Source organism: Branchiostoma floridae, chromosome 19 (genome assembly GCF_000003815.2).
Source record: "Branchiostoma floridae strain S238N-H82 chromosome 19, Bfl_VNyyK, whole genome shotgun sequence".
In the NCBI taxonomy this organism is placed as follows: domain Eukaryota; kingdom Metazoa; phylum Chordata; class Leptocardii; order Amphioxiformes; family Branchiostomatidae; genus Branchiostoma; species Branchiostoma floridae.
The window spans coordinates 8,285,145-8,303,174 of record NC_049997.1 but is presented as its reverse complement, the minus strand read 5'-3'; the positions used below and the strand labels follow the sequence as shown (position 1 = coordinate 8,303,174).

Sequence of the window (18,030 nt, the reverse complement as noted above, 5' to 3'; positions counted from 1 at the left end):
AACGTGTATGCAAGTTTAAGTACCTCACATATTTAGTTGTAAATAGACTTTCAATACTAAACCGTTAAATCTGATGACATATATGACGTATACCTAACAAGCTGACGCTAACGACGCAGAAAATGTCGACTTTCTTGCCTTGAAACATGTGGCCCTGTCGTCTGACAATGACGTCATCATACAAACTCACGAAAACAAGCGTCCTGCTGTTGCGAACATTAGCAACTCGTCGAAATACCGTATAGGTGCAGAAATACGATAATCAATACATTTCGCAGCAACAATTGTAACTTTATCCAAACATCTAACAAGTAGTTGGTACAAAATATCAATTGCCATGATGCATGCCATCTGCAACACCTGGTGCAGACAAAACGAAGCGGCCTCTAGCGGAGTAGAACAAAAGTGTATACTACAGAAGGTTTTTTAAGGTAACGTTAGAGCAGACGTTGGGAGGCAAAGTCTTTACAGTGTCCCAGCTTCCCGTTTCTATCACGCGTTTATTCATATTTGGAAATACTTGCCTTTCAGATTTTGATGATATCAAATTTGGTAACTGATTGATGTGAATATTTTCAGTACATTCTTTGCAGAGGAGTCCCTTGAGTATGGGATGTTATCCTGAGTCGGCCCCGGCTCGGACGTGTTGCAATTGTTATACCCCCCTCACATGTAGCGAAAATTGATCGGACGACGAGTCTGCGAGCTCTAAATTACGAGGACGTATGATACTGACTGTATTGCACAACAATTGTACAAGGTACAAAGTATGGCTTATATGTGACAGGGACGGTTTTCAGGTGAAAAATACGTGCAACCCTCTGTCGATCCTAAATATGGCCGATCTTCCGTCGATACGCCGAAAGATCGTTGATGATGTGACAGGGGTATTAGGGACTGCATTCGTCATTTGAGATGGTGACATAAAGGCCCATCTTAAGCAACATAAGAAGCAGTAGAATCCTCCTTGTCACAAGTCATTGACTTTTCTTCTCCTGTTCCTCTCCATGTGGCGCCCTGTAGCGCGTTCTCTGGCGCCATGACTGGTTGCCTCAGGTACCCCTCCTCCCTTGCACAATGGTTTCTCCCGGTACAAGGCTAATGGGTCGACTGGAGTTACACATGTTCAGCCACCGTGTAATATGTTAGTTTGGGACGGATCAGATGTAGTGTGTAACTGTACATGTATGAACTGGATAGACTAAGTAAGTATCAGCAAGCATTCTTGGGACTAACTCAATAGAAATACATTGTGCACGTCCAAGAACGATTTATAATTCAAAGGGAGTAAGTCTTCTCTTTGAGTCATGTAATACGTGTATTTTGCAAAAGATTTTCTTCAATTAGTTTTACTTCTTTTCGAATCTTCTTATCAAAACTTTTTTTTTCAGAATCAGTTAGTGTTTTTCTTATCTTTTACATGTGTAGTCCTACTTGAACAAATCTTATGTTAGTTATGAAAGACAAGTTCAGTCAGTAGCATATAACGACGACGCCATTTTTGTAGTTTACGCTTATCATCTGTTTTCATCACTGATAGAAACATTGTTTGTAAGTAAGTAATGCGTTATGTCGTCTGTTTCCGTCACAGAGACCAATATTTGACTTGTGTGTACTTGTCGCCCGTTTTCTCACAAATAGAGGCCCTGCTCCGTTCTTGTCGTCTGTTTTTCTCATAAAGAACGTCAAGTAATACGTTATGTCGTCTTGCTTCGTACTTGTCGTCCTTTTTCCTCACAAATAGAGGCCCTGCTCCGTTCTTGTCGTCTGTTTTTCTCATAAAGAACGTCAAGTAATACGTTATGTCGTCTTGCTTCGTACTTGTCGCCCGTTTTCTCACAAATAGAGGCCCTGCTCCGTTCTTGTCGTCTGTTTTTCTCATAAAGAACGTCAAGTAATACGTTATGTCGTCTTGCTTCGTACTTGTCGTCCTTTTTCCTCACAAATAGAGGCCCTGCTCCGTTCTTGTCGTCTGTTTTTCTCATAAAGAACGTATGTTTTCATCAAGTAATAAGTTATGTCGTCTTGCTTCGTACTTGTCGTCCTTTTTCCTCACAAATAGAGGCCCTGCTCCGTTCTTGTCGTCTGTTTTTCTCATAAAGAACGTCAAGTAATACGTTATGTCGTCTTGCTTCGTACTTGTCGCCCGTTTTCTCACAAATAGAGGCCCTGCTCCGTTCTTGTCGTCTGTTTTTCTCATAAAGAACGTCAAGTAATACGTTATGTCGTCTTGCTTCGTACTTGTCGTCCTTTTTCCTCACAAATAGAGGCCCTGCTCCGTTCTTGTCGTCTGTTTTTCTCATAAAGAACGTATGTTTTCATCAAGTAATAAGTTATGTCGTCTTGCTTCGTACTTGTCGTCCTTTTTCCTCACAAATAGAGGCCCTGCTCCGTTCTTGTCGTCTGTTTTTCTCATAAAGAACGTCAAGTAATACGTTATGTCGTCTTGCTTCGTACTTGTCGCCCGTTTTCTCACAAATAGAGGCCCTGCTCCGTTCTTGTCGTCTGTTTTTCTCATAAAGAACGTCAAGTAATACGTTATGTCGTCTTGCTTCGTACTTGTCGTCCTTTTTCCTCACAAATAGAGGCCCTGCTCCGTTCTTGTCGTCTGTTTTTCTCATAAAGAACGTATGTTTTCCTCAAGTAATACGTTATGTCGTCTTTCTTCGTACTTGTCGCACGTTTTTCTCACAAATAGAGGCCCTTCTCCGTTCTTGTCATCTGTTTTCCTCGCAGAGACCAAGGTCGTATGTTTTCCTCAAGTAATGCGTTATGTCGTCCGTTATTCTCACAAATAGATGCCCCCATTCGTACTTTAAGTGTCGTCTGTTTTTCTCATAGATAGAGGCCTAACTTCGTTCTAGTCATTTGTTTTTCTAAAAGAGGCCTTGCTTCGTACTATAGCTAGTCGTCTGTTTTTCTCACAAATAGAGGCCCTGCTCCGTTCTTGTCGTCTGTTTTTCTTATAAAGAACGTTATGTCGTCTTGCTTCGTAGTTGTCGCCCGTTTTTCTCACAAATAGAGGCCCTGCCCCGTTCTTGTCGTCTGTTTTCCTGTCATGTAGCAGCGGCACGTGCCGCGCCCTGCCCGCCCATTGTACGGTGTGGTTTGTGGGACTGTGTCAGTGATCCAAATCTCTGTTATCTGACCAGGGAAACAGTAGCGGGGTGTACCCTGCCACGCAACACCGTGTAAACAACACGGTACCGGTCGTGTCCATTCCGACACACGTAAACAATGGCCTCCACCAGACTCCTCTCATGACAAAAAGTAGCTACAACTCTAGAGACAACACTGTACTTTTTCTTACATAAAAGAAATGATTAAGATTCAATAGTGCTTCAAAGGTCCTACAGTAAACTTAGCAGTACAGTAAGCCGTCTCACACGTGTCATACAGTTCTGTCCCTGTGAGACTTAGTGCTCCAGTAGACGAGAGGGTGGAGAAGGAATTGCACACCCCTCCTTCACCATTAAAAAAAAGTCATGTGCAGGTCAGGCAAAACAGGTACATGCCTGTCTACCTGCTCATCTGTCGAATCGACAGGAGAACCATATATGTATACAGTAAACTTAATGACCATCATGATTGCATTTTGGTCAGCCTCAATAAACTTACATCATATAAAGTACCATAAAAATATGTATGTTGCGGTACAGAACCATATCTTAAAGGTCATCACAAATAAATAGGAAATACGCTCGGGATAGGGATAAAAGAAGAAGATTCATCCAAGCAAGCAGGCAATATGGTAATGTTTATGATAAAGAGCGCCACGCGAAAAGCTACAGGCGTATCATAATTAGATTAATGACGTAATTACATCATATAGCGGTGCAGGTGTTCGACATGATGACGTCATGGTTTGGATGCCGGCAGTTCTCGGCGCAGGTGCGCAGGACAGCAGCGCTTCTGGATTTTTGCGCCATACTTGAAACGAAGATTGGCAACAGCCGTACGGCTGGAATATTCTTGAGTCTATCGTCGTTGAGGTGCATTTCTGGAAGTAGCGAACATGTGTGCAGAAAACCTGACCTGAAGTTCCTCGGCTGGAAGATGGACGTAATTTGTAGCGCAGGTGGCGTGTCAGAAGAGCCGGTACAAGTTGTGGACATCACATCGGGATCTCATTTAGAACTTGCGTCAACTGCGTCAGGCGTTCCCGAGAAGCTGGCTCAAAATGTCTGCTTCCAGCCCAAACCGTTTCCAGCGGAGTTCTGCAACGTGGAAAAGACGCAGGAAGAACCAGCGAGGCATAGTCATGCGTTTGTCGGGGAGGGGTTCGTCCAGCCACCGCCTGCGAGCACACACCATCATGGTAACTTCGTTACCTGTGGAAGAGGAGTAGTGGACTATGACAACTGCTCGCAATATCGTCCATTTTACCCCGGCGTGCCTTGGCAGTCGTTTTTCCTCGGCGGGAACACCGTGAGTTCCTTCACGACCCTCGGGGCCAGGTGCAGTACCGTCCCGTCCGTGCGACCTGCCGTGGCCGCTCACTCCCTGCAGAGCCCGTACGTCAGCAATCACGCCCGGCCGGTCCCCGTGCCTACCCCGCCGCCTGAAAACGACGACATCGGCTACCTCCGAGGACAAGGGTTTCTTCTCTCCGTTCCTTCCATCCCGAATCTTGGTCCAGAAGATGGCGACAAAACCGGACATCTTACACAAGACATTTCACCTTCAAACACGGCTTGCGTTGACCTCGAGAGCTTCTTAGAAAAAGATGACGACTCTCGCTTGACTCCATCCCCGGACGACCCCAACCCTCCACCGTACGTCGGTGAGGACTTCGTCGGGCGTCACGTTTTCCGAGGCCCGCCCGCTGCCGTCACGTACCCGACGCCCAAGCCCGAGCTGCTCAGCGATGTCTTGCGGAAGGAGGGCGGCTCTCTACCAGTACCTGTGGCGATCGTGCGACGCCGCCGCCGGTCTAGCGGCAGTAGTTCGCTGTCAAGTCATGACGATCCGGAAGACATTATAGCAAAGGTATACATATCTTCTTCTCTTGTCATCACTACACTACACTACACTTTAGGTACACCTGAAAATAATACTCTTACATAAGAAATAGTCCGCTATAAGGCTTTTTTGATATCATTTATTGTTCTCAAACATGAACACAGAACAAATGCTTACCCTTGTTTTTCTTGTGATAAATTCCATGCAATTTGAAGCATTTCATCATTGTTCATACATGCCCATTTCTTCATTTTCTTATCGCTTCAAAATCATCGATAGAAAATAAGGAAGACAGAAATCAGCACATCATTTCAATGAACACTGTTCGATTGATTTCTCTTTAATACTGTGTGTTGTATAACTATTTGTTTACAAATTTGTTTGTTTGTTTTTCTCGTGACCTAATTAACAGAGACGCGAAGCTAACGCCCGTGAACGCCAGAGAGTACGCAACTTGAACACGGGGTTCGCCAAACTGCGGCGTATGGTGCCCTCCCTCCCTCCCAACCGTAAGCCGAGTAAAGTGGACACCCTGCACGCCGCCATGGACTACATCCGCACCCTACAGTACGTACTACAGGAGACGAACAGGTCCCCAGTGGTTCCGTTGGCTCACGCCGTAAGGTTTCCGGGGTTTGACGTCCCCAATGAGAACGTGACTGTCGTGTACGGGACGTCAGGTGAACCAGTGAACATGCCGCTGGACCCCGCCCCTCTACAGGTGAGTTGTCCTTGAGCTATTGTGTCTTGAAGTGTGTGGAAACAATACCCAAGTTTACTCATGATTTCTCCATCCCTAGGACTTACGTAATGTTTAATCTCCAAGCAGATCCTACGGTGCCATAAGATAGTATCAAAGCTGGCCAAGGAGTATAGCCGGCCAAAGGGAGTCAAACGGGCACCGGAGATACTATATTACGCCACCGTGGATACTATATTACGCCACCGTGGATCTGCTTGGAGATTACGTTATGCTAATGTTGTAGGAATGCATTGCAATGATATTTTGTATGAGTGTAGGTGTTGGGGAAGGCGGAGGTCAAGGGCGTCCTAGCGGCTTTCCTTGTTACTACAACAGAACTTCAGTTTTATGTTTGTATTTCTTCGATATGTTTGTGTATCAACCAGTTTAAGCTATGAATCTAGCAAATTAATTTCCCTTTCTCAGAATAAACCATAAATCTGAATATCTATCATTTTTGTTAAGTCAAGTATGTCTTCCGATTACAAAACAAACCATCTTTGGACTGAAGTTCTGAAATATGATAAACTATACGACTTTTTATAACTCAAGTGTATGATTTGTTTACAATTCGGAGATGTATTCGAGTCAAGATGCCCCATAAAGCTGTGTGTTGAATTCTGTAGCGTTTCTAATTGAAGATGTTGAAAGATCTATCAATGTGTTTGAGCCCTGCTTATTTGATCTCACTACAGGTCCAGGCGGTAGCTGTACCCGGAATGGAACACTTCCTACTTCAGCACAACAACCGGACAGAGGTACGTGCTGTTTTCGTACCATTTCGTACAATGTATCTTGAATTCACTGCAAGTGTTCTATCAATGTTCTGGCCACTTTTGTTATCTTCTATCCCTCATTTTCTGTCTCGACGTATATTTGAAACTCTTGAACTTTCTTCACAAGCTTAACTCTTCGAAACAACTCTGAAACAACAAAACTTCGAAAGTACTGTCTCACTCTTGACATGGTGTTGAAAGTTTACAAAGAAGAGAGCATGGATGATGATTTTAGGTCGACAGTGACAACAGAAACACAATGACTGAGTTTCTTTAATTGACAAGACCAGGGTCTACATACGATGGTTCACTTTTCATAATGTGAAATTGAACAACATTTCCGTCTATTTGATTGACGTCTTAGTTCAGATAATCTATCCAGAGGTCTTCCCAGGACCAAGTCTCTTTGAAACCTTACTATCCCCACATTCTTGAGAAGATTAGTAACTTAAAGACGCGTGTGGTTGATCCGTCAAGCCAAGACAGACCCGGTAACAGTATCTTTTCTTGGCGGGTCGCAGAGAATGCCGGCTGTGCAGGGCGGAAAAATGTAAACGTCGCGATGTTTGCCAACCGGTGGTCGGTTTCAGCCGAAATGAATTGAACGATGTTAACGCTTCACGAAACAGTGGATGGCCGCGTGATCAAAATATATCAAAGAGATCAGAAAGAGACAGAAAAGTTCTTTTGTTTAGAAGATCTCAAATTTGCGATGATCTCTGATATGTGAAGACAAATTTGAAGTATACAGAAGACCGTGAATATTAGTGACTTATGAGTATCGATTAATACTATCAAAATCATACATTTGGGTGTTGATTATTAAGAAAAAAAGTTCCACAAAAGACCACACGCTTAGTGTGTAATGTCCATGGGTGGCCTAAATCGTACCTCCGTGTCGAAAACTTTGTTTCCGCACAACAAATCTGAACGTTTGTGAGCAACATTGATTGTAAATTCTAATCACTACTAGTTTTGTTTTGGGGTTAAAACTGTCTTTTTGTAACCATATCTCGCACATGACTTTAGTCAAACATAGGTATATCATCATTATTTGATTTGATTTTATATGTGATGTCATTATCCCTTTTATCTATGAATGCATCCACCCTTCTCATTCATTCATTCCATCAGCCCACACAAGCCTCCCTCTTTTCATCCCTTCTGCCATCCCTTTATAATTTCATCAACCGAAACATTTATTCACTCACTCACTCGCTCACTTCCGGATCCGACACACCATTATGTCGAAAGACTTTTAGTGGTATACGTAAGGTTAACGTTATGCATTTGTATTTGCACTGAACATCTTCTGTTTCGTTTGGTCACAAAATGATCACTTGTGTCGTTCCAGGGTGGTTCTAACCGGCATGGCGAGCAGTTGTACCTAGATCACTTCGGACTCAGGAATATGGATAGACAAGGTGAGTAAATACACGCGCAACAAAACTTTGTTAGAGTCAAGAAAGGAATCTGTGGGGAAAAACCTTAACGATGCAACAAATAGAGATAGAGCCATTGAGTGTAAGGAATATACAACTAACCAAACCAAAATCCTTAAATCGATGTTGTGGGTGCACCAAACGTTAGTATTAGCAGTGACTTTGGGTCACTTGAATAGCCATCTCTGATCTGCGGTCTTAACAAACGTTTTGCTTCCATGATGGCTCAGTCTGCCTCGCAGGAGTCTAGATTTTTGTAGGACGTCGAACGATTTTGACGTCTTAGAATACTCAAGCAGGTTGAGACGAAACCAACCACTCGACAAGGATCTTTGACAGCTTTTCCTGTAACGAAACAACTGAATTTTGGGCAATACATGAATGGTTATCCCAATGTTTACGATCGCACAACGATGGTACGATTAATGTAATGGGTCCTAAAGAAAGACTCAACCAAAAAAGACGCTGTGTCATCATGTCTATAGTCCCAGGAATTCCCACATATCCGGATCTAATTTCGTATCTGTCCATATTTTCTACTAAAGACAAGCAAGACAGTAGCAGTCACCCGTACTCCATCCTCCCCAGCCTTTGTCAGTCTGTTTGTTGTTGTTCAGCTTGACAGAGATTCATCTAGATCGTCTCGGCTCCACTGGCCTTTGTTGTGCTCAATATCAGATGTAAATGGTCGGGGTATCAAGTCGGTAAGACCGATATCACCATCCCGGTGGCCATTGTATAGCTCTCTGGTTGTGGGACACAAAATTACCGGTATAACTGTATCATAACACCTGTACGGACAGGTAAGGGCACAGGTACATCACCTTTGGGCAGGTGCGCTCTGTTGTACCTAGTCACCTGAGGTCAATAGTTCCAAATCACCATGTCTTAACCGTCATAAATAAGTATAGTAACTTTCCAACAATTCTCTAAAGGAATTTGAAGTTTGAAAGAGATTAATGATAAATTCCAATCGTTGTTTGGAAACGTCTTTCTTGACCTAGTTTCCCATTGATGGGGGGTGTCGAGTGCTGGATGAAACCCAACCATAAACAATGTGACCGCGTTCATCAGTGTATCGGCGCGACCGGACAGACACAAGCCGATGTCTGTGTTTTTCTAACCGCAGAAGAAGTGTTGAAACATGTGGTGCATATAGCATACTGCACTTAGAAATAGCGGAAGCGGAATGGCAGAGATTTATTTTGTATGGACTTTTAATGATGATCAAGAAAATTCGTGAAAGACCTACTCTCTAAGCAGAGATTGTTTGAAATTGTGTCCTTCTTATAATATGACGCCTTTTTCGTCCTGTGTTTGAGAGTAGGAAGACCGATAACGATTAATGTTTCCAAAGTTAACAAATTATTAAAGTGTCGCCAGTAGCGTCAGTGTGTAATTGCGTTCTGTGATGATAGATGTAATTGACAGCTATCTTTTATTTTTGAAATCGATGTAGTTTTTCATATCTTTTGACATGAAATGCTGTCATCATTTCACAGGTAACCAGACTTCTTTACCGACGCCGGTTTTCTACAACGAGTTGGGCATTGGGCAAACGGCAGAGGTTCAACCCGCTTAACGGAAACTGTAAGGAAGAAGGCGATTGGTGTGGAGAAGAAACATTCCCAGTATTCCTTGCGACGCGTTACCTTGACAACGTCCACTAACCACATCCAATGAAAAGCTTAGCTGGCATGATTATGTCAAAAGATGCTTACGAAATCTTCTTACGTGTAGTGAGGAAAAGAAAGGGAAAAGTAGTCCCTTGTGTCTTTAATATTAATGTTATAAAGAATTTATTTATGCCGTTTCAAAGCAATATGATTCAGTTCTAGACCTGTTTTGTTGACAATAAGTTAAGACCTAGAATCATACACCTTTAGGAAAAGTTGCCAGGCAAACAGAATTATGCTGTATATCTTTCGTTGATTTTATTTGTTTTACTTTTAGTTCTTTTCACAATTTTGCTTTGCTTCTAAAAATGATGCGAAGTTAGCATTTTTCGTTCCATTACTAGAGACTATACAATACAGATGTATGAATGAAACAGACCAAAGAATTGTCTTACAAATGTATCCCTGTTATGAAGTATGATCATTCCGTCCTACTTTATTCGTTTAATATCATTTACGTCTGAATATATAAATTATCGATATGTCCGTAACAGACCAAAGAATTAGGACGAACTGTCATCACCAATTTGTTTGTCAACATTAGCATAATGGTATCGTCTGCGGGGCGACATGAAACCGAACCGTGTACCGGATTTACCGTACAATGGGAACAGACTGATAAGAACAGCAAAGCTTGCAAAACTGTTGCCGGCCGAGAAACTAAGATGAATTTTGTCAGCAAAAAAATTCTGACTCTGTAATTGCTTTTCGTTGTTGGCCAACATAAGTTATTAAAATACACTTGACACAGTTAGCGCCATGTGATTATTTCGTCCATATTCTCGTTTTCCCGCTTCAACTATCTGTGTGGATTTCAAAGCTGCGTTGACTGTTAACAAAATAACGGTTTGTATACATGTCATCAATTTCTGCAGTGTATAAATTAACAGCTAGGTGGCAATGCTGCACAAAGCAGGTTGCCCTTTCCTCAAAATGTCCTCACATGATCTCTGTCCCTTCTATTGACATTGATGTACGAGGCTGAAACATTGGTCCGCTTCAAAGCGTGAATATTATAGAAAGTATTCTTCCTTCCAAACATATCAGTTGTTGCCAGCTGAGTGTTACCGTGTCACATTCAATCGTTAAAACCAATAATGGATTATGTCAGTCATTTTCGCCATAGAAGCAAACTTGTCAGCACTGCTTTCCAGTCAACATGCTCGTATAAACCCTTACTTCAACACTGTGGATACGTTTATTTTTAATGGACTGTGCACAAATGTTGTAGGCCCATTCTCCTATGCACCCCCCCCCCCCCCCCCCCACCACACACACACACAAATATACAGCACACATGCCATAAATAATCATTGATTTTCCAACTGGCATTACATAGATAACATGTACACCGATGTGCACAGCAGTTATTTTCATAAGGTCATTCTGGTAGTAAATGAAATAAACAAAAGGCAACGTCAATTAAAATACGTTGTAAACCCACGTCCGAGCCGGTGACGTACCTGCTCATATTTAGCAACAATATTGGGATCATCATCTTGGCCGTGACTACGTGTCAAAGGTCGTGAACTCGCCGTGAAAGGTCACAAGGATGTACCCGCCATGGCTGCAGGTTTCCCTGGCTCCTTCCATACGTGCAAACAGCACAGTAATCTCCTCTATTTCATAGGATTCACAACATAGACTGCAGTTTTAGGAAGGTGAGTAGCTTTTGTATAATTTTAATTTTTGTCCAGAATCATCATATTTTGGTTACGGTCTTAGAATTATTTCTGAAACCTTCATTCCCTATGCATGGATTTGTAACGTTAGTATATAGGTCAAGTGCCGTGTCATTGCGAGAAAAATTTCCAGTCAAAGAACAGTCACTGATACACTGGACGTGATGCCTGATTGTCGCTCTTACAGACCATCTGACTTATGATAAAGGATGGACATTGCAGATGTCTTGGGAAAATCACTAATCTATCTGTGTTTTGGGGGTCGCCGAGATTCTTCAACTTATCGTGAAATGTTGTTTTTTTCCAAAACGCCATGTAAATGTATGAATATATGATTGATAAACCAGCAAAATACATATTTAGGTCGGAAACACTTCATTTCGTTCCCATATAATAAATAAACAGAAGGTGGGGTAAATGCACCTGTGTGAAGAATGATAACAATCATTTTATGGTACCATGAATGAAAGCAGAAAAAAATATTTGTAGATATCTGCCCCCCCCCCCTTTGGACAATGATGGTTTGTCCCCTGCAGCATGATTATCTGTATGAAATTAGGTCAGTGACCGGCGCAGGGGTCAATCAATAATGACTAAATCAGCAATAATCGAACTGCGATTTGATCGATATCGTCTGGTTTCTCTCAGCAAGCTTGCATTTCCTATAAAAATATGATTTGTATGTGTATTATGGTTAATGTTAGAGTCTCCTGTGAAGGCTACGCAGTCGGGTGTGTGCGTGACCTGCGTACGAAAATTAACGTAACCCCAAATAACCTTTTACGTCAACCACCACTACAAAAGCCGGATTTCCTATTTGAAAACCCTTCATCCAAAGAAATACCACATTCCTTTTCTAACGATATCTTCTTGTGGCTACTAAATATGATTAAACCACACTGAACCCGTATGGAAAGAAAGCCTTTGGTAGTTTTGCGCCATGTTTTGACTGTACAATATAGTATTAGTAAAGGCCGGATGCATTTTGAAGCCTCGGGTAAACTTGCACGTGGCCTAGATGGCGTGATCAGGTTGAGGGAAAATCCATTAGATACATCGACATGAGCAAGAGCAACAGCTTTTCAATTTATTTCCTCGGGGTATTTGGTGTAAGGGGGCATTGCTAATGAACTGTCTCAATATAATAAGATATTTAGTAGAGATAAAATAAACTGATTCCTAGATGTTGACACTTATTTCAAGTGAGGGTGGAATAGGGGTCACAGAGATAAAGAATAAAGAAAAATTGCTTCATGCTAGTTTATTTATTTATCTATTTTTATCTTTTACTTTTTAAGTTGGTCAAAACGTCGATCTATATATTCAAAAAAAGAAAAGAAAATTTGGTGGATAACAAAATGCGATCGCTTAGTTATTTTCAGCTTCCTGATGTTGACTTTATTGATCACTTCAAATCCCTTTAAACCGTTAGTATAAATCCTGCATTATTATTCATATTTACAAATTTCTTAACGTCTCTTTGGTTTTAGACGTGTTAACATTCTCTGAAGCGAGATTAATTCTTCAAATACGGTTACAAATCAGCTGTAACGTTATACATATTACATCGGTACGTAAATACATGTACATCATTGTACACAAACATGAATCAATGCCACCTAGCGATTCCAGTATGTAATTGCAGCGTGAATGATGTTCAGTCCAACTTGGCGACTAAAGACACAATTTCAAAACTTCTCCTTGCATATTATCACATCTCATTCTCCTCGATAAAAACGACATATCCCTTAGTTTGTCTATTCATTTACTATAATGAAAAGGTACAAAACACATGAACTCAAAAAGGCTTATATTAGCGTCACCACTGGAAGATGAAAGCAAATTACAAGAATACAAATCAAGATTCTTTTACAAGAGTCATTTTTGTTACGTGAAAATTCTTCGTAAAAAGAAAGCACCATCGTAACCCACTCATACATAGTTTTTAACATGAAAGCAATAGTAAAACTTCATTATTTTGAAGAGAAACCCTCGAGGCATTACCCTAACATTTAGTACATAGGTTTTTTGGCAACGCCACTGGTGGGAGACTTCAGGTTCACTCCAGCGGCGAAGTTGAATTTTCCCACATAGTCTCCGACCCCAGCCTCCTCCTGCTCGCCGCCCCAGCAGTGTACCAGCACCGTTAGGGACGTGTGCTTGTCGCACATAGACTCGAGCCGCAGGCTGTTCAGAGGGCGCTGTTCGGGGCTACTGGCGATCACGTTGGGACTGTCCACTTCGCAGGGGGTCTTCAGGCATGCGTACTGGGTGTAGGCGCTCAGTCCTGACACGCTCAGCACGGAAGTTTCCACCTGTAAAGGAGGGGTGTTATGTAATTAGATTTCTTCTTCCTCAAGTTATTTCAGTCCTTGCATACGTATCGCCTTTTAATAAACATAAACTTTTTACCTGATCTAATGACAAGTTTTTATGTTTCAGAAATTTAGTCTTTTCGCAAAGATGGTAATGTTTTGGGTATATGTGCCCCCTGGTGGATTTCTATGGTACCGCAGTGGAACATTTCGGTTTTGATACCTCGTGTCCCGGACGTACTAGTCGTGATTTTGAGCAATAGATTACATTTCCTCTTTGCGTTCTTTTTCTATATTTTACTCTACAAATATAAACAAACAAACAATCAGGTTGTTTACTTACCGACAGTAGGTTTTCTTGCTCGGCGTTCGGGCAGAAGGGGATGGTCATCTGTGCGGTCGTCAGCGAAACCAGTTCCAGGGGCGCGCGAAGGCTCACGGACTGGATAAGATGGTGGACACACTCGTCCTTCACGTAGATGGGGAAATGTTTGGTGCTGACCTTTGGCTTCTCCTGTTGCGAAAAACAGAAATGTTATTGTTACCCCGGTAAGAACGGTGTGCCTAGTTGTTTGTAGCCGTTCCCACAATTCCGCTGTTGGCAGTTGAATGCTAGACACATCGGGGGCACAACCGTAATATGGGTAATATGTACCAGAAATCACCTACGAGGCCTCGTAGAAAGTCAGAAGATTGGCATGAAGTGCGTCGAAAGATTACTCTAAATGTTGGTACTTTTGGAGTCACAGGAAATGCAGTTCAAGATCTGGTATAACTTAGCTTTTGGTATGTCTATGTTTCCGCATATTTTGGCCAGCAGTAACATATCAAGAAGCTGTGATGCTTAGCTGTTTTCCTTTGAAATGTAGGGCGTCCGGATTTTGTATCTTTTTTCCTACACATGCGATGGTTTTGCTGGTACATGCAAATACATTTAGTCTTTGGTGTCAGGAAAAACGTGGTGTAGGTTTGGGTCCCCTAGCATCTTGCTCTAAAACTACATGTCGTATTTGTTTTGCGTTACATCTTTAGTTTTGCGTATTTTTCACATTTGAAGTTCAGTGCATTCATTGACAAGCTTTTATGCTAACTACGGATAAGTGTTTTTTTACCTTGACAACCTTCCTGGTGTCGTTGGGCTGACGGAACTCAACAGTCACGGAGTACGCAATTCCGAAGACGTCACCGGCCCGTGTGTAGATGTAGAGCTCAGAACAGCTGACGTCAGTGACTATGCACCGTGCTGTCACTACCTCCCCCTCTACGTTGTTGGTGCATAGAACTTCGTTGGAATCATTCAAACCCTGCAAAAGAAGATTATGTAAAGGAGTTGCTTTCAGAAATACGTACAAGAGAAAAGTTTAGCTCAGTGGCTCATTTAATTGACACAAATGACAGCTTATTTTCTGATTTGCATTGTCTTTCTTTAAGTTGATAGGTCCTTTAAAACGTATGATGATGATATCCATAACTTTACAGGATCGATTTTCAGTGTGGGTAACATCTCAATACATCGCAACTGTATCTGGATCTCTATAGCATCAAGCAGCATCTTGTTATTTTACACTAGACGACATGTGAAACCTAAGTAATCGGTGTCTAAATCAATCTAACTAAAATAACTAAAATTCTTTCAGACAGAGAAACACAAGAAGATAGTACTTCTTGCTTTATTTTTAAGAGTATTCTAATGTGTTTATGCCGTTATTACCTTCTGAGGGTTGTCAGTGACGTAGAAGTACACCACTCCGTCCTGCACATTCCAAGCTGGGTTGTTTAGTAGCACCAACGTCACTTCCGCTTCCTGTCCCTGAGAACGGAAGGGGGGGGGGTAATTGTGTGTGTAGTACCTTGTATTATAGAAAGGTTGAATTGATAAAAATTTATATTGCAATTACCCACCCGGAGCTAGTTGTATGTACATAGTACATGTAGAAACATAGTGGACATACACGTAGAAATGATAAGTGATAAACTTTGTTGTGAAAGAACCATCATTTATATAAGTATTATATTGAATTAGAATTTTCAATGGTGCAAATATAAAGTAAGCCTATCGGTGCGCAATAGATAGGGTGAGGTGGCCTTAGTACGATTTTCTGACTTCTTTTCATGCTTCACAATGACCAAGAGAGTTTATGAAAGGGCCAAAACATTTCTGTATAAGACACAAGATTGTCGTACATATGATGACATGGCCAGAGTTGTGTCCGACGCGGTGTGCGTGAGTTCTCTTCATACTCTGTACGTAAGTTCATACAAGGGCCAAAAAACGTATGATTATCGTCTTACCATGAAGTGGTTACATGTGCTGGCGATGAAGAGGTCCGTCTGTCCGGGCATGGCCAGAGTCGTGTCCGGAGCGGTGTACGTGAACCTCATCTCCTCATTCTGCACCAGCCGCAGGGGGCGTTTGGACAGCGGTTTATGAATCGCAGCTGAAAAGTAAAACCATGAATCGATTTACTTGTATTCATGTCAACAACAGCCAGATTAAATCTGGCTTATAGCAGCCCGCCCAATATCCATTGGCCTACAGGGAGGCTAGGGGCCAGTTATAGCCATGGACAGCAGAGTTTGTGTTGCACAGACTATGTCAACAACACCTTCATCCAAACGTAATAAACTCAATAAATTCAAACGTTAGATCATAACATAGATCAGTGGAGTATAGATCGCCAAAAAGTTGGAAACTGTTGCACAAGCGGAGAAGAAAGGCCTTGAAGTTGTTAAGATGGTTACAGGCGAACGAGAAGGCCGTGGTCTGGCTACAGTACCGGGGGTACCGGCGCGGAACGATATGATGATGATGTAAAGTTGTTAAGGATCACGTTTCTGGGATGTTGTTTAATAATCCCGTAGTACGTATCACAAATTTACACTTGGTGGTGCAATTTTACAGAAAAAACGTTGGACACAGACGGATACCCATCAATCGTCTAATCATCAATCGTTGCCCCACATCTTGCCACAACGCCGCCAGGCGGCAATTCGAATTCATTAAGCATATGATAATAATGCCATCAGGTGATGAAAAGTCTTCTAGACTTTTGAAAATCTACTACTCTTTTCACAGAAACCTTGGATTCAAGATAGTTGCGATCGTGCTTTCCACACACATTAAGAACATATCGCATTTCAAGAAAGGAACTGGAATTTGCACCTTACCGACTTAAACATCTGAAAACTTTCAGAGCTCTCTGCCAATTAATCAGCCTTTTATGTTTGCCTAATAGGCATAACTTAAGCCCAAATGGAGATAATTTGTGGTTGCCGAGCGTTATTGATTGATTAAGTCTTTCCGGATTTCCTGGGGCGTTCAAACCTATTTAAAGACACCTCCGTCTATTGTCCCCTGTGTAAAGGTAAATAATCTTCCTACATTGTCTCTAGTCTTGTGACCATCACATGAGGTGTCAGGTGTCACACAATTGTCTGATCGCTATCTTAGTCTCGTGATCATCCCGTGCTCTATAAGACAATAGATTGAGCGACTTTCTGTCAAGATATTCCTTAAGGATTTGCCCATGATGATACATAGGTTAAAATTTCACAAGCTTTTCTTCTTATCAATTTTTATTAGAATTTTCGTTTGTTGAAACCTCCTTGGTAAATTTTGTATACACGTGTACGTCGTAAAGTTAAGAAAGCAACAGTTTTCAGTACTGTATCTAAAGGCAAAATATATTCCACTAACAAAAAAAGGTAGATACAATGAACGAAACTATACCTGCATAACTGGGGATTGGCATTATGGTTATAGAAGTATTACCATGACTTCGACTAAACAGTAAGACAGCTATGAGATAAAAGCTATGGGATAACATCCAACGGACAAAAATCTCACAACAATCGCCATTTTGTAAAAGTAACATAAAGAATACTTCCGAAAAGTAAAACCTACATTTTTAAAGTGCTCAAGCAACTTGAATTCATATACACTCCCCTTGAATTGTCAAAATGATTCTCAAGACAAACAAAAAAATATAATTTCAAACAAGTTCTTACCTGCATTACAACAAGCCAAAGCAGCGAGGATCCCCATCAGTACTGTAACGTGACGCGCCATGGCTGTGTGATTGTCTCCTGGTTCTCTGGGTACGCGTTGATCGCTGTGTTAGAAAGACAATTCAGTTGATAAAGAGTTTTTAATTGCTAGATTACCGAAAATGCACACTTGCATTTTTTATAATAACGCACGGTATGCTCACTCCATTTTTTATTCAAAGAAACATAAAATGATAGAAACGGATGAATAAAGAAAAAGGGACGGCTGACTCAAGTTATAGACAATCTATATACTTGCCGTCACTTGTACATCATGGAAAATTAAATATTTGACAAGACACTTTACTAAATCTAACGTCCAGGGTAAATTGTTATCAATGATTGCTTAAGGCCCCCTCTCACTTGACGTGCGGCACGCTTGCGGCAT

General features: G+C 41.7%; 3 protein-coding genes across 3 annotated transcripts in view; 2 read left to right on the top strand and 1 right to left on the bottom strand.

Annotated features, from left to right (window-relative positions):
• Positions 1-3,804: 3,804 nt before the first annotated feature.
• On the top strand, positions 3,805-10,340 carry LOC118406874. The gene is made up of 5 exons (XM_035807262.1): positions 3,805-4,989; positions 5,375-5,683; positions 6,400-6,462; positions 7,835-7,904; positions 9,425-10,340. The coding sequence occupies exons 1-5, from the start codon at positions 3,850-3,852 to the stop codon at positions 9,502-9,504; spliced, it is 1,662 nt and encodes a 553-aa protein (XP_035663155.1). The 5' UTR covers positions 3,805-3,849; the 3' UTR covers positions 9,505-10,340.
• Positions 10,341-11,037: 697 nt separating this feature from the next.
• Positions 11,038-18,030, top strand: part of LOC118406895 (zinc finger protein 260-like) — a 31,485-nt gene continuing 24,492 nt past the window's right edge. Inside the window, exon 1 of the mRNA XM_035807290.1 lies at positions 11,038-11,259. The gene's annotated coding sequence lies outside the window, so the exon portion shown is untranslated. The remainder of the gene's footprint in view (positions 11,260-18,030) is intronic.
• On the bottom strand, positions 12,354-17,726 carry LOC118406906. Its single transcript, XM_035807300.1, has 6 exons — positions 17,604-17,726; positions 15,888-16,033; positions 15,307-15,405; positions 14,708-14,899; positions 13,939-14,109; positions 12,354-13,595 (listed from the first exon to the last, which is right to left on the bottom strand). Exons 1-6 carry the CDS (start codon positions 17,662-17,664, stop codon positions 13,293-13,295), a joined length of 972 nt encoding a protein of 323 aa, XP_035663193.1. The 5' UTR covers positions 17,665-17,726; the 3' UTR covers positions 12,354-13,292.